The sequence below is a fragment of the Triticum urartu genome, chromosome 6A, assembly GCF_056163025.1.
Source record: "Triticum urartu cultivar PI428250 chromosome 6A, HENAU_Tu73, whole genome shotgun sequence".
Classification (NCBI taxonomy): domain Eukaryota; kingdom Viridiplantae; phylum Streptophyta; class Magnoliopsida; order Poales; family Poaceae; genus Triticum; species Triticum urartu.
Window position 1 is genome coordinate 32,213,561 of NC_141878.1, and position 14,221 is coordinate 32,227,781.

The following is a 14,221-nucleotide window of genomic DNA, read 5'->3' on the forward strand; positions in this document are numbered from 1 at the left end:
GAAGATCGTGCATCCATGGCTAAAGCACCCATGGACACGCTTCAACTCTCCTGCATCCAAATAGCCATAGCCTTGCTCTTGTTCATTCAAGCCAGGAGCACCACAGAGGACACATCTGCCCTGCATCCAAACGATGCGATTCCCAGCTGTGTTGCCGGTGAGAGGACTGCCCTTCTTGCATTCAGGGCAGGTCTATCAGACCCTGCCAACCTCCTTTCGTCATGGAAGGGTGACGACTGCTGCCGATGGAATGGCGTCCATTGCAGCAATACAACCGGCCATGTTGTCAAGCTGGATCTCCAAGGCCCTGAAGACGGAAGCGGGCAGGCGCTAGCAGGCAACATTAGCTCCTCGTTGCTTGGTTTAAAACATCTGTGGTATCTCGATCTCAGCCTCAACAGATTTGACATGGTACAGATACCGGAGTTCATTGGTTCTCTTCATAAGTTGAGATATCTCGACCTATCAGTGTCAATGTTCACTGGAAGGATACCACCGCAGCTGGGTAATCTCTCCAACTTACAGTACTTAAATCTTAAGAATTATTACCGGTGTAGTGTTTGCACATACTCCAATGATATCACATGGTTATCACGGTTAACTTCCCTTCAGTACTTGGATATGTCCTACGCGAACCTCAGTACAATTGTTCACTGGCTTCCAGTGGTGAACATGCTTCCAACTCTGAAAGTTCTTGGTCTTTCCGGTTGCCAGCTTAGAAGTAGCCCTGGCTCTCTTCAGCTCTCAAACCTTACATATCTTGAAACACTCGACCTTCAATACAATGAGTTCCATAAGCCTAGCACGCCCAACTGGTTTTGGGATTTAACTAGCCTCGAGTATCTATACATCTCGGGCAATGGTTTCTATGGCCCATTTCCAGATGCAATAGGTAATATGACCTCCATTGTGGCGCTTGGTTTATCAGATAATAACTTTGTGGGCATGATACCTAGTATGAAGAACCTTTGTAATTTGGAGCAGTTAAATTGTGACGGGAATAATATCAATGGCAGTATAACAGAATTATTCCACCAATTACCCAGTTGTTCATGGAATAAACTACAACGGTTGACTCTGGCTGATAGCGGACTCGCTGGTCATGTGCCCTTGTTGTTAGGGGAGCTCACACAGCTAATACTGTTGTTCCTTAATGCTAACAACCTAGAGGGGGTCATACATGAGGGCCATTTATCACCTCTACATATGTTAGAGGAATTGGAATTGTCAGACAACTCCATAGCCATCACAGTTAGTCCAACTTGGGTTCCTCCTTCCAGTTTAATGGCAATTCACCTTAGGTCCTGTCAGCTAGGGCCTAAATTTCCAGCGTGGCTTCGGCAAACACAATTAAGCAGTCTTGATATGTCAAACACAGGCATCAATGATATTATACCGGATTGGTTTTGGATAACAGCTTCCTCAGCTGGGTTTATCAATATCCAAAATAATCAGATTAAAGGAGTCCTCCCGTCAACACTGGAATTTATGAGTGCGGAAGAACTGGATTTCAGTTCTAACCAGCTTGGTGGTCCAATACCTAAGCTTCCCATCGATCTAATCGGCCTGGATCTCAGTCAGAACAATATAGTTGGACCACTACCATCAGACTTCGGAGCGCCACGGCTTCAAACACTTCTTCTATACGACAACATGATCTCTGGTGCAATTCCATCTTCTTTGTGCAAGTTGCGATCATTGCAGCTGTTAGACCTATCAAGAAATAATCTCAATGGGTCAATTACTGATTGCATAGTCAATGAATCCAGCACGGACATGACAGACCTGAGTATAATTAATCTAAATTTAAGAAACAACAGCCTCTCGGGTGAATTTCCTTCACTTCTGCGGAAATGCCCACGACTCATCTTTCTTGATCTCGGACTTAATCAATTCTCTGGTGCTTTACCAGCATGGATTGCGGAGACTCTACTGTCTTTGTCATTCTTACGATTGAGATCCAATATGTTTTATGGCCACATTCCAGTCGAGCTTACAAAGCATGTTAATCTGCAATATTTGGACCTTGCCTACAACAATATATCAGGGAACATACCGAAATCTATTGGTAATTGCACCGGTATGACACAAGCAAGAGGCAACTTTGATAATCTTTGGTATGCCTTCCATACTTTGGTCCAGTTTGGTGACAATAAACTAGTTGACTATACTGAGAATGCGACAGTACTCACGAAAGGTCAAGAGAGATTATATACAGGAGAAATCATATATATGGTGAATCTTGATTTATCTTGTAATAGTCTTACCGGAGAGATTCCTGAACAAATAGTCACTCTTATAGAATTGAAGAACCTGAACTTATCATGGAACAACTTCAATGGAAAAATCCCTGAGAATGTTGGTGCCTTAATGAAAGTGGAGTCACTCGATCTATCACACAATGATTTGTCTGGTGAAATCCCTTCAAGCTTATCGGCTCTCACGTCACTGAGTCGCCTGAACCTTTCTTACAACAATCTGAGAGGAAAGATACCAACTGGAAATCAACTTCAAACACTTGAAGACCCGGCCTATATTTATATTGGCAACCCCGGCCTCTGTGGTCCTCCTCTCTCTGTAAATTGTTCGACACAGCCCGAGCCAATTCCAGGAGAAAACCACGGAGATGCAAGCGACGACTTGGTTTCGTTTTTCCTAGCCATGAGCTCTGGATATGTGATGGGTCTCTGGGTGGTCTTCTGTATCTTCTTGTTCAAGAGGAGATGGAGAGTTTCGTGGTACTCGCTCTGTGACAGCCTGTATGATTGGGTTTATGTGCATGTGGCTGTTACCTGGAGTTCCTTGAGAGGTAAAATCAATGGCTAGAAGCTGAGATGAGATGACCATCACTGGTTCTTGGTTTGTGCTCATGTAATTCAATAAATGCTTTTGAGATTTATAATGAATGTATCAATATCGATGTTCAGGTATCGTACTAGAACTAGTCAGGATATGTATTCAAGGTGCATTCCGTCGACTGAGATTGTTATGCTGTTTTTCGTATTGTACTAGAACCAGCACTGGTGGTTCTTGATTTGCTCTAGACATGTATTTTGATATAATCTGGAGATTTATCATGAATGTATCAATTGATATTCCAGTGTATTGTACTGGAACAAGTCACGCAAATGTATGTATTCTGGGTATACATTGTATTGGAACTAGTCATGCACATGTATGAATTATAGGTGCATACCATCGACTGAGTATATATGATGCGTTTTGTTGTTGGTGCTTTTCTTTTTTATAATAATTTATGGTTCTTTTCAATGTGCTTTTACCCCATGGTAAATATTAATTCCTCGGGCAAAACTCAAATGGCAAAGGTAAGGAGGATGAAACCGGTGATGGCAAGGATGATGATAACATGGCCGGTGATGAGGCTGATTCTGATTTTGTTCTGGCCTGGAAGATGTTCGATTCTGCAAGAGCAATGGAGAGAAAATCGAAGTCCTTGCTCTAGCTGAGGTCTCCATGTAGGAGGTGGTCTCTGTTTTGTCCTGCATGTAACCGTTGGATGGTTTTTATACTCATGTCCCCGTATCGGATTTACAGATGACATAGACTGCTCGCTAGATTACCACTTCAAAGGTTCAGCTCTCTTGGATTATTTGATTGAGCCTGACCATTGTCGAATTGTCGAACTCGAACTGTATCCTCCCTGTGGTAATGATCGTGTCAGTTGTCTGCCTCTGCTTTATAGTAGTATAAAGCAGCATATTTGCCACCCAAGTGTTTGTTGGGTTTTGGGACTAAATTTTGTCCAGGTAGTCTGAAGATCTAAGTGTCTATTTTGTGATACTTGTATGGTTTCAGTTAATTTGGGTTGACCAAACATCTAGCACCTGTTATTGCATATGTATATGCAAAATGTGAGTTCAGATAATGCTTGTATCTTGTAGATAATCGATTTGTTAATTTCTTTAATTCAGTCCCAGAAATAGTTCCTTCAATTCAGTCCTAGAAACTTGTGCATATTGTGCGAGTTGGGGTCCACGCTTGGAGGTGCGATCCAGTATTGTGCTGCTGCTATCTTACTATGCATCTGCTTCTGAAGAAGCAAGGGGGTTCAGGAAATCTGCTCTAGAACAGAGAAGTTATCAAGTACGTACACTGCTGGCCTCTCCCGGTTCGAACCCGAGCGAACTTTTCTAGTTTTCGTGTCTGCTTGGCCGAACTTACATCTTCTCTGGTTATGCAGTTACCAAATTTCTTTCTGAAGTTTAATCCTCCTTGTGTTCCCTCGAAGAAAGGCATATGTGTTCGTGCACCATCAGTCTACCGGCTTCGTGCAGTCTCCACCTTTTACTCTCCAGCATTTCAGCTCGTTAATGGCGCTAACTGGAAAAGGGGGAAATAGTACATCATGGTGTTCTGTTGGTCTTTGTGAGCTAACCATGGATTACAGATCTTCATCCCCGCTGACGCAGCTTCTCTTCTCCTTCCTCTCTCTCTCTCTGTTCTACCAAGCCAAGAACTCACCTGTTCTGGCGACCTGCGCCAGGCCAAGCCTGGTCCGTCGTCCAGAGGCAGCCGCGGGGGAGCAGGAAGGAGGCGCGTCGCGAGGAGTTCTTCCAGCCAATCCGATCCGCTGGACGGCGTCTCCGTCCTCGTCACCGTCCCAAATATTGGAATATTGGGACTTCTTTCAGATCAATCTTTAATTTGGGCCCTAGATGGGATGGTGGGATCTCTTTAGCAACGGAATTCCCAACTTTTCTAAGAATTCTTAGACTTGCATTTATGATTAATACTTTTAGTAACCACAGTAAAACACTATACATATATATATATATATATATATTCTATTTTCATTCCCAACAAATTCATTGTCCTTGGATAGTAGTACCTGGACCCTCAAGCCAAGTAGTAATTGTGAAAAACTGCGCTCAGCTCCACTCTCCAGGGCCTTTCATTCATTAAATTCATAGCCCGAAAGTCCTTGCTGGTCTGCTATCTCAAATCTCAGAGCATATAACAGAGAAAACATCGTGAAGTGGACATAATATAATGGCCACCAGCGACCCTCATGCAAATCTATGGTGTTGAAGTTCACACGTAACGCTGGTCTCGCTACCTGCATATGAATGACAATCAACCAGAAAAATTGTGGCCCACAATCTCACTGTAAGCAGTTAAACATTGCAGAAAATTCAACAGTCAGGACGCCAACTGTTGTATTACATATACTATATCATTTTGCATGCTAATGGACCAAGTAGAACAGACCCCCAACTCCCCCCCCCCCCCCCCCGTGAACATTTCAAAAAAATTGTCCATGGTAAAATTTCCAGTGGACACACTTCAGTTCTCCTGCATCCAAATAGCCATAGCCTTGCTCTTGTTCACTCAAGCCAAGAGCACCACAGAGGACACGCATGCGGTGCATCCAAATGATGTGATCCCCAGCTGTGTTGCTAGTGAGAGGTCAGCCCTTCTTTCCTTCAGGGCAGGTCTATCAGACCCTGCCAACCTCCTTTCATCATGGAAGGGTGACGACTGCTGCCGATGGAAGGGCGTGTATTGCCACAGCAGAAACGGACATGTTGTCATGCTGGATCTGCAAGGCACTTATTGCAAAAACGGCGATAGGACGCAGGTGCTAGCAGACAATATAAGTTCCTCATTGCTTGGTTTACAGCATCTACGGTATCTCGATCTCAGTTGCAACAGCTTCGACAAGATACAAATACCGGAGTTCATGGGTTCTCTCCATAAGTTGAGATATCTCGACCTATCATGGTCACAGTTCACTGCGAGGGTACCGCCGCAGCTCGGTAATCTCTCCAACTTAAGATACTTAAATCTTAGAACCGTATATTATGAGAGTTATGATTATTCTTTCCATCATGGAACATACTCCACTGATATCACGGTTAACTTCCCTTGAGCACCTAGATATGACTGAAGTGAACCTCAGTACAATTGCTCACTGGCTTCCCGTGGTGAACATGCTTCCAACTCTGAAAGTTCTTCGCCTTCCCCTTTGCCAGCTTAGAAGTAGCCCTGATTCTCTTTTGTTCTCAAATTTGTCATCTCTTGAAACACTAGATATTTCAGGCAACCACTTTCATAAATGTAGCGCACCCAACTGGTTTTGGGATTTAACTGGCCTCAAGAATCTAGATATCTCGTTCAATGGTTTCTATGGACCGTTTCCGGACGAGATAGGTAATATGACCTTGATTGTGGAGCTTGATTTTATCAGCAAACAACATTGTGGGCATGATACCATCGAACTTAAAGAACCTATGTATTCTGGAGGGATTGGTTTCTTTCATGAACAATATCAACGGGAGTATAACAGAGTTATTCCATCGATTACCCAGCTGTTCACAGAATAAACTATAAAAGTTGTTTCTACCGGACAGCAACCTGACTGGAAGCCTGCCGACTACACTAGTAGAGCCCTTGAGAAACCTGAGCTGGATGGATCTCAGTGATAACAAACTCACTGGTCATGTGCCGGTGTGGATAGGAGAGCTCACACAGCTAACCAAGTTGGTCCTTTACTCTAATAACCTGGACGGGGTCATGCATGAAGGCCATTTATCACGTCTAGCTATGTTAGAGGAATTGACATTGTCCGACAACTCCATTGCCATCACACCGAGTCCAACTTGGGTTCCTCCTTTCAGCCTAAATTGGATAGGACTTCGGTCCAGTCAGCTAGGGCCTAGATTCCCAATGTGGCTTAAATGGCAAACACACGTAGTGAGTCTTGATATATCAAACGCAAGAATAAATGACATGCTACCAGGTTGGTTTTGGATAGCAACTTCCTCAGTAGACTATCTGAATATACAAAATAATCAGATTACAGGAGTGCTCCCATCAACAATGGAATTTATGAGAGCAGAGGTAATGGATTTCAGTTCTAACCAGCTTGGTGGTCCAATACCTAAACTTCCCATCAACTTAACTGACCTGGATCTCAGTCGGAACAATCTAGCTGGGCCACTACCATTAGACTTTGGAGCTCCAGGGCTTGAAACACTTTTTCTATATAACAACATGATCTCTGGGGCCATTCCATCTTCTTTGTGCAAATTACAATTTTTGCAGTCGTTGGATCTATCAAGAAATAACCTCAATGGATCAATTACCGATTGCCTAGTCAACAAGTCCAGCACAAACATGACAGACCTGACTCTGAGCATCGTTAATCTAAGCTTGAGAAACAACAACCTCTCTGGTGAATTTCCTTCACTTCTCCAGAAATGTCCACAACTCATCTTTCTTGATCTCGGACATAATCAATTCTTTGGGACTTTACCAGCATGGATTGGGGAGAAGCTATCATCTTTGTCATTCTTACGACTGAGATCCAATATGTTTCATGGTCAAATTCCAGTCGAGCTTACGAAGCTTGTTGATCTTCAATATCTGGACCTTGCATACAATAATTTATCAGGGAGCATACCGAGATCTATTGTTAATTGTACAGGCGTGACACAAACAAGAGACAACTTTGATGATCTTCATAATGCGTTAACTTCTGGAAGAGAGTATGGTGAAAATCAAGCAGTTGACTATGCCGAGAATTTCACGATACTCACGAAAGGTCAAGAGAGACTATATACAGGAGAAATCATATATATGGTGAATCTTGATTTATCTTGTAACAGTATTACCGAAGAGATCCCTGCAGAAATTGGCGCTCTTGTAGCATTGAAAAACCTGAACTTATCATGGAACAACTTCAGCAGAAAAATCCCTGAGAATATTGGCTCCTTAATTCAAGTGGAGTCACTTGACCTATCACACAATGATTTGTCTGGTGAAATCCCTTCAAGCTTATCGGCTCTCACGTCACTGAGTCGCTTGAACCTGTCCTACAACAATCTGAGAGGAAAGATACCAACAGGAAATCAACTGCAAACACTCGAAGACCCAGAATCTATTTATATCGGCAACCCGGGCCTTTGTGGCCCACCACTATCGTGGAATTGTTCAGAGCCTGAGCCAGTTCCATCTACTCGAGACCGAGAGCACCAGAAAGATGGAAGCAGCGACATGGTTTTGCTTTTGTTCGTCATAGGTTCTGGATATGTGATGGGTCTATGGGTGGTCTTCTGCACCTTCTTGTTCAAGAGGAGATGGAGTGCTGCTTGGTACTTGCTCTGTGATAGCCTGTATGACTGGGTTTATCTGCAAGTGGCTGTTATCTGGGCTTCCTTGAGAGGTAAAATTAATGGATAGAAGCTGAGATGAGATGACCATCAACTGGTTATTGGTTTGCTCTCATTTAATGCTTTTGAGATTTATCATGAATGTATCAATCAATGTTTAGGTATTGTACTGGAACTAGTCAGTATATGTATTCAAGGCGCATTCCATCGACTGAGATTGGTATGCTGTTTTTCGTATTCTACTAGAACCAGCATTGGTTCTTGGTTTGATCTAGACATGTAATTTGATATACTCTGGAGATTTATCATGAATGTATCAATCGATATTCCAGTGTATTGTACTGGAACAAGTCATGCGCATGTATGTATTCTAGGTGCACTGTATTGGAACTAGCCATGCACATGTATGAATTCTAGCCATGCACATGTTCTTCAGCTCTCTTTGATTATTTGGTTTTGGCCTGACCATTTTCGAATTGTCGAACTGTATCCCCATCCTGTGGTAATGACCGTGTTAGTTGTCTGCCTCTGCTTTATAGTAGTATAAATCAGCATATTTGCTCCGCAAGTGCTGTTGTGCATCCTTGCATGTGTTTATTGGGTTTGGGGGTACATTTTAGCCATGTAAGCTGAAGATCAAAGTGTCATGTTTAATTTGTTATACATGTATGGTTTCAGTTAATTTGAGCACAGGTTCCTTCACTTGCATTATCGCATAAGTGCACATGTTATTCCATATGTGCAGGGAAAATGTGAGTTAAGATAATGCTTGTATCTTGTAGATATTCGCTCTGTTAGTTTCTTTAATTCAGTCCTAGAAATAATTTATTTCATTCAGTCCTAGAAACTTCTGCATATTGTGCAAGTTGGGGTCCATGATTAGAGGTGGGATCCAATATTGTGCTACGGCTATCTTACCATATTACGGGTACCAAGGTAGAAACTAATGGCCACTTAAGCCAATGTTGCAAACTAGTCTTTCTCCTCGCTTGACGTGTTAATTAATACTCCCTTCGTCCCAAAATTCTTGTCTTAGATTTGTCTACACACGAATGTATCTATTCACATTTCAGTATTAGATACATCCAGATACTTCGATATTTCTTCACGCCGGGAATTACAGATAATGATAGAAAGAGAGTGGAGGGGGAGGGGGTCTTGTAGGTGAAAATACACCCACCATGAATCTTGTAGAGTAACATTCTTGGACCATCGAGTACGTCAAAAATAGTTGTAGAAGAACGGCATTCAGCTTCAGGTTGCTCTCAATTCCTGGCTCCACTCCACTCTCCAGTGGCTGTAATTAAATTCCAAGTCATGAAGACCTGGTCCAGGTCTGCTACCTCTTATCCCAAAACGTATAACAGAGGGAGCTCCATGAACAAGGACAAAACGGAATACTGACCTTTATCATGCAAATGACTGGTGTTGAAGTTCACACGTAGCACAAGGTATGTGCCCTGTCTATAAACGACAATAAGTAGCAACAAATTTCGCCTCCGATGTCATTGTAAGCAGTCAACCATCACAGGAAATTCAGCAGTCAGGAGACCAAGAATTGTTCTTTTTTCTGGGCCAGGTGACACCTTGAGTTGGATCTACATATACATCACACATGCATGGGGTGTCCTGCACCAAGAAAAACATATAGCCAACCCTCAAAAGGAAGAAGATCGTGCATCCATGGCTAAAGCACCCATGGACACGCTTCAACTCTCCTGCATCCAAATAGCCATAGCCTTGCTCTTGTTCATTCAAGCCAGGAGCACCACAGAGGACACATCTGCCCTGCATCCAAACGATGCGATTCCCAGCTGTGTTGCCGGTGAGAGGACTGCCCTTCTTGCATTCAGGGCAGGTCTATCAGACCCTGCCAACCTCCTTTCGTCATGGAAGGGTGACGACTGCTGCCGATGGAATGGCGTCCATTGCAGCAATACAACCGGCCATGTTGTCAAGCTGGATCTCCAAGGCCCTGAAGACGGAAGCGGGCAGGCGCTAGCAGGCAACATTAGCTCCTCGTTGCTTGGTTTAAAACATCTGTGGTATCTCGATCTCAGCCTCAACAGATTTGACATGGTACAGATACCGGAGTTCATTGGTTCTCTTCATAAGTTGAGATATCTCGACCTATCAGTGTCAATGTTCACTGGAAGGATACCACCGCAGCTGGGTAATCTCTCCAACTTACAGTACTTAAATCTTAAGAATTATTACCGGTGTAGTGTTTGCACATACTCCAATGATATCACATGGTTATCACGGTTAACTTCCCTTCAGTACTTGGATATGTCCTACGCGAACCTCAGTACAATTGTTCACTGGCTTCCAGTGGTGAACATGCTTCCAACTCTGAAAGTTCTTGGTCTTTCCGGTTGCCAGCTTAGAAGTAGCCCTGGCTCTCTTCAGCTCTCAAACCTTACATATCTTGAAACACTCGACCTTCAATACAATGAGTTCCATAAGCCTAGCACGCCCAACTGGTTTTGGGATTTAACTAGCCTCGAGTATCTATACATCTCGGGCAATGGTTTCTATGGCCCATTTCCAGATGCAATAGGTAATATGACCTCCATTGTGGCGCTTGGTTTATCAGATAATAACTTTGTGGGCATGATACCTAGTATGAAGAACCTTTGTAATTTGGAGCAGTTAAATTGTGACGGGAATAATATCAATGGCAGTATAACAGAATTATTCCACCAATTACCCAGTTGTTCATGGAATAAACTACAACGGTTGACTCTGGCTGATAGCGGACTCGCTGGTCATGTGCCCTTGTTGTTAGGGGAGCTCACACAGCTAATACTGTTGTTCCTTAATGCTAACAACCTAGAGGGGGTCATACATGAGGGCCATTTATCACCTCTACATATGTTAGAGGAATTGGAATTGTCAGACAACTCCATAGCCATCACAGTTAGTCCAACTTGGGTTCCTCCTTCCAGTTTAATGGCAATTCACCTTAGGTCCTGTCAGCTAGGGCCTAAATTTCCAGCGTGGCTTCGGCAAACACAATTAAGCAGTCTTGATATGTCAAACACAGGCATCAATGATATTATACCGGATTGGTTTTGGATAACAGCTTCCTCAGCTGGGTTTATCAATATCCAAAATAATCAGATTAAAGGAGTCCTCCCGTCAACACTGGAATTTATGAGTGCGGAAGAACTGGATTTCAGTTCTAACCAGCTTGGTGGTCCAATACCTAAGCTTCCCATCGATCTAATCGGCCTGGATCTCAGTCAGAACAATATAGTTGGACCACTACCATCAGACTTCGGAGCGCCACGGCTTCAAACACTTCTTCTATACGACAACATGATCTCTGGTGCAATTCCATCTTCTTTGTGCAAGTTGCGATCATTGCAGCTGTTAGACCTATCAAGAAATAATCTCAATGGGTCAATTACTGATTGCATAGTCAATGAATCCAGCACGGACATGACAGACCTGAGTATAATTAATCTAAATTTAAGAAACAACAGCCTCTCGGGTGAATTTCCTTCACTTCTGCGGAAATGCCCACGACTCATCTTTCTTGATCTCGGACTTAATCAATTCTCTGGTGCTTTACCAGCATGGATTGCGGAGACTCTACTGTCTTTGTCATTCTTACGATTGAGATCCAATATGTTTTATGGCCACATTCCAGTCGAGCTTACAAAGCATGTTAATCTGCAATATTTGGACCTTGCCTACAACAATATATCAGGGAACATACCGAAATCTATTGGTAATTGCACCGGTATGACACAAGCAAGAGGCAACTTTGATAATCTTTGGTATGCCTTCCATACTTTGGTCCAGTTTGGTGACAATAAACTAGTTGACTATACTGAGAATGCGACAGTACTCACGAAAGGTCAAGAGAGATTATATACAGGAGAAATCATATATATGGTGAATCTTGATTTATCTTGTAATAGTCTTACCGGAGAGATTCCTGAACAAATAGTCACTCTTATAGAATTGAAGAACCTGAACTTATCATGGAACAACTTCAATGGAAAAATCCCTGAGAATGTTGGTGCCTTAATGAAAGTGGAGTCACTCGATCTATCACACAATGATTTGTCTGGTGAAATCCCTTCAAGCTTATCGGCTCTCACGTCACTGAGTCGCCTGAACCTTTCTTACAACAATCTGAGAGGAAAGATACCAACTGGAAATCAACTTCAAACACTTGAAGACCCGGCCTATATTTATATTGGCAACCCCGGCCTCTGTGGTCCTCCTCTCTCTGTAAATTGTTCGACACAGCCCGAGCCAATTCCAGGAGAAAACCACGGAGATGCAAGCGACGACTTGGTTTCGTTTTTCCTAGCCATGAGCTCTGGATATGTGATGGGTCTCTGGGTGGTCTTCTGTATCTTCTTGTTCAAGAGGAGATGGAGAGTTTCGTGGTACTCGCTCTGTGACAGCCTGTATGATTGGGTTTATGTGCATGTGGCTGTTACCTGGAGTTCCTTGAGAGGTAAAATCAATGGCTAGAAGCTGAGATGAGATGACCATCACTGGTTCTTGGTTTGTGCTCATGTAATTCAATAAATGCTTTTGAGATTTATAATGAATGTATCAATATCGATGTTCAGGTATCGTACTAGAACTAGTCAGGATATGTATTCAAGGTGCATTCCGTCGACTGAGATTGTTATGCTGTTTTTCGTATTGTACTAGAACCAGCACTGGTGGTTCTTGATTTGCTCTAGACATGTATTTTGATATAATCTGGAGATTTATCATGAATGTATCAATTGATATTCCAGTGTATTGTACTGGAACAAGTCATGCGCATGTATGTATTCTAGGTGCACTGTATTGGAACTAGTCATGCACATGTATGAATTATAGGTGCATACCATCGACTGAGTATATATGATGCGTTTTGTTGTTGGTGCTTTTCTTTTTTATAATAATTTATGGTTCTTTTCAATGTGCTTTTACCCCATGGTAAATATTAATTCCTCGGGCAAAACTCAAATGGCAAAGGTAAGGAGGATGAAACTGGTGATGGCAAGGATGATGATAACATGGCCGGTGATGAGGCTGATTCTGATTTTGTTCTGGCCTGGAAGATGTTCGATTCTGCAAGAGCAATGGAGAGAAAATCGAAGTCCTTGCTCTAGCTGAGGTCTCCATGTAGGAGGTGGTCTCTGTTTTGTCCTGCATGTAAACGTTGGATGGTTTTTATACTCATGTCCCCGTATCAGATTTACAGATGACATAGACTGCTCGCTAGATTACCACTTCAAAGGTTCAGCTCTCTTGGATTATTTGATTGAGCCTGACCATTGTCGAATTGTCGAACTCGAACTGTATCCTCCCTGTGGTAATGATCGTGTCAGTTGTCTGCCTCTGCTTTATAGTAGTATAAAGCAGCATATTTGCCACCCAAGTGTTTGTTGGGTTTTGGGACTAAATTTTGTCCAGGTAGTCTGAAGATCTAAGTGTCTATTTTGTGATACTTGTATGGTTTCAGTTAATTTGGGTTGACCAAACATCTAGCACCTGTTATTGCATATGTATATGCAAAATGTGAGTTCAGATAATGCTTGTATCTTGTAGATAATCGATTTGTTAATTTCTTTAATTCAGTCCCAGAAATAGTTCCTTCAATTCAGTCCTAGAAACTTGTGCATATTGTGCGAGTTGGGGTCCACGCTTGGAGGTGCGATCCAGTATTGTGCTGCTGCTATCTTACTATGCATCTGCTTCTGAAGAAGCAAGGGGGTTCAGGAAATCTGCTCTAGAACAGAGAAGTTATCAAGTACGTACACTGCTGGCCTCTCCCGGTTCGAACCCGAGCGAACTTTTCTAGTTTTCGTGTCTGCTTGGCCGAACTTACATCTTCTCTGGTTATGCAGTTACCAAATTTCTTTCTGAAGTTTAATCCTCCTTGTGTTCCCTCGAAGAAAGGCATATGTGTTCGTGCACCATCAGTCTACCGGCTTCGTGCAGTCTCCACCTTTTACTCTCCAGCATTTCAGCTCGTTAATGGCGCTAACTGGAAAAGGGGGAAATAGTACATCATGGTGTTCTGTTGGTCTTTGTGAGCTAACCATGGATTACAGATCTTCATCCCCGCT

At 42.8% G+C, this 14,221-nt stretch overlaps 2 protein-coding genes and 1 pseudogene across 2 annotated transcripts; all 3 read left to right on the top strand.

Annotated features, from left to right (window-relative positions):
- LOC147963538 (receptor-like protein EIX1) lies at positions 1–3,230 on the top strand. The gene has a single exon (XM_087527569.1). It carries the CDS (start codon positions 16–18, stop codon positions 2,824–2,826), a length of 2,811 nt encoding a protein of 936 aa, XP_087383695.1. The 5' UTR covers positions 1–15; the 3' UTR covers positions 2,827–3,230.
- A 2,048-nt stretch (positions 3,231–5,278) lies between these two features.
- Positions 5,279–8,463, top strand: LOC125516297 (receptor-like protein EIX2; annotated as a pseudogene).
- Positions 8,464–9,800: 1,337 nt separating this feature from the next.
- Positions 9,801–12,892, top strand: LOC147963539 (receptor-like protein EIX1). Its single transcript, XM_087527570.1, has one exon. It carries the CDS (start codon positions 9,816–9,818, stop codon positions 12,624–12,626), a length of 2,811 nt encoding a protein of 936 aa, XP_087383696.1. The 5' UTR covers positions 9,801–9,815; the 3' UTR covers positions 12,627–12,892.
- The last annotated feature ends 1,329 nt before the right edge of the window (positions 12,893–14,221 follow it).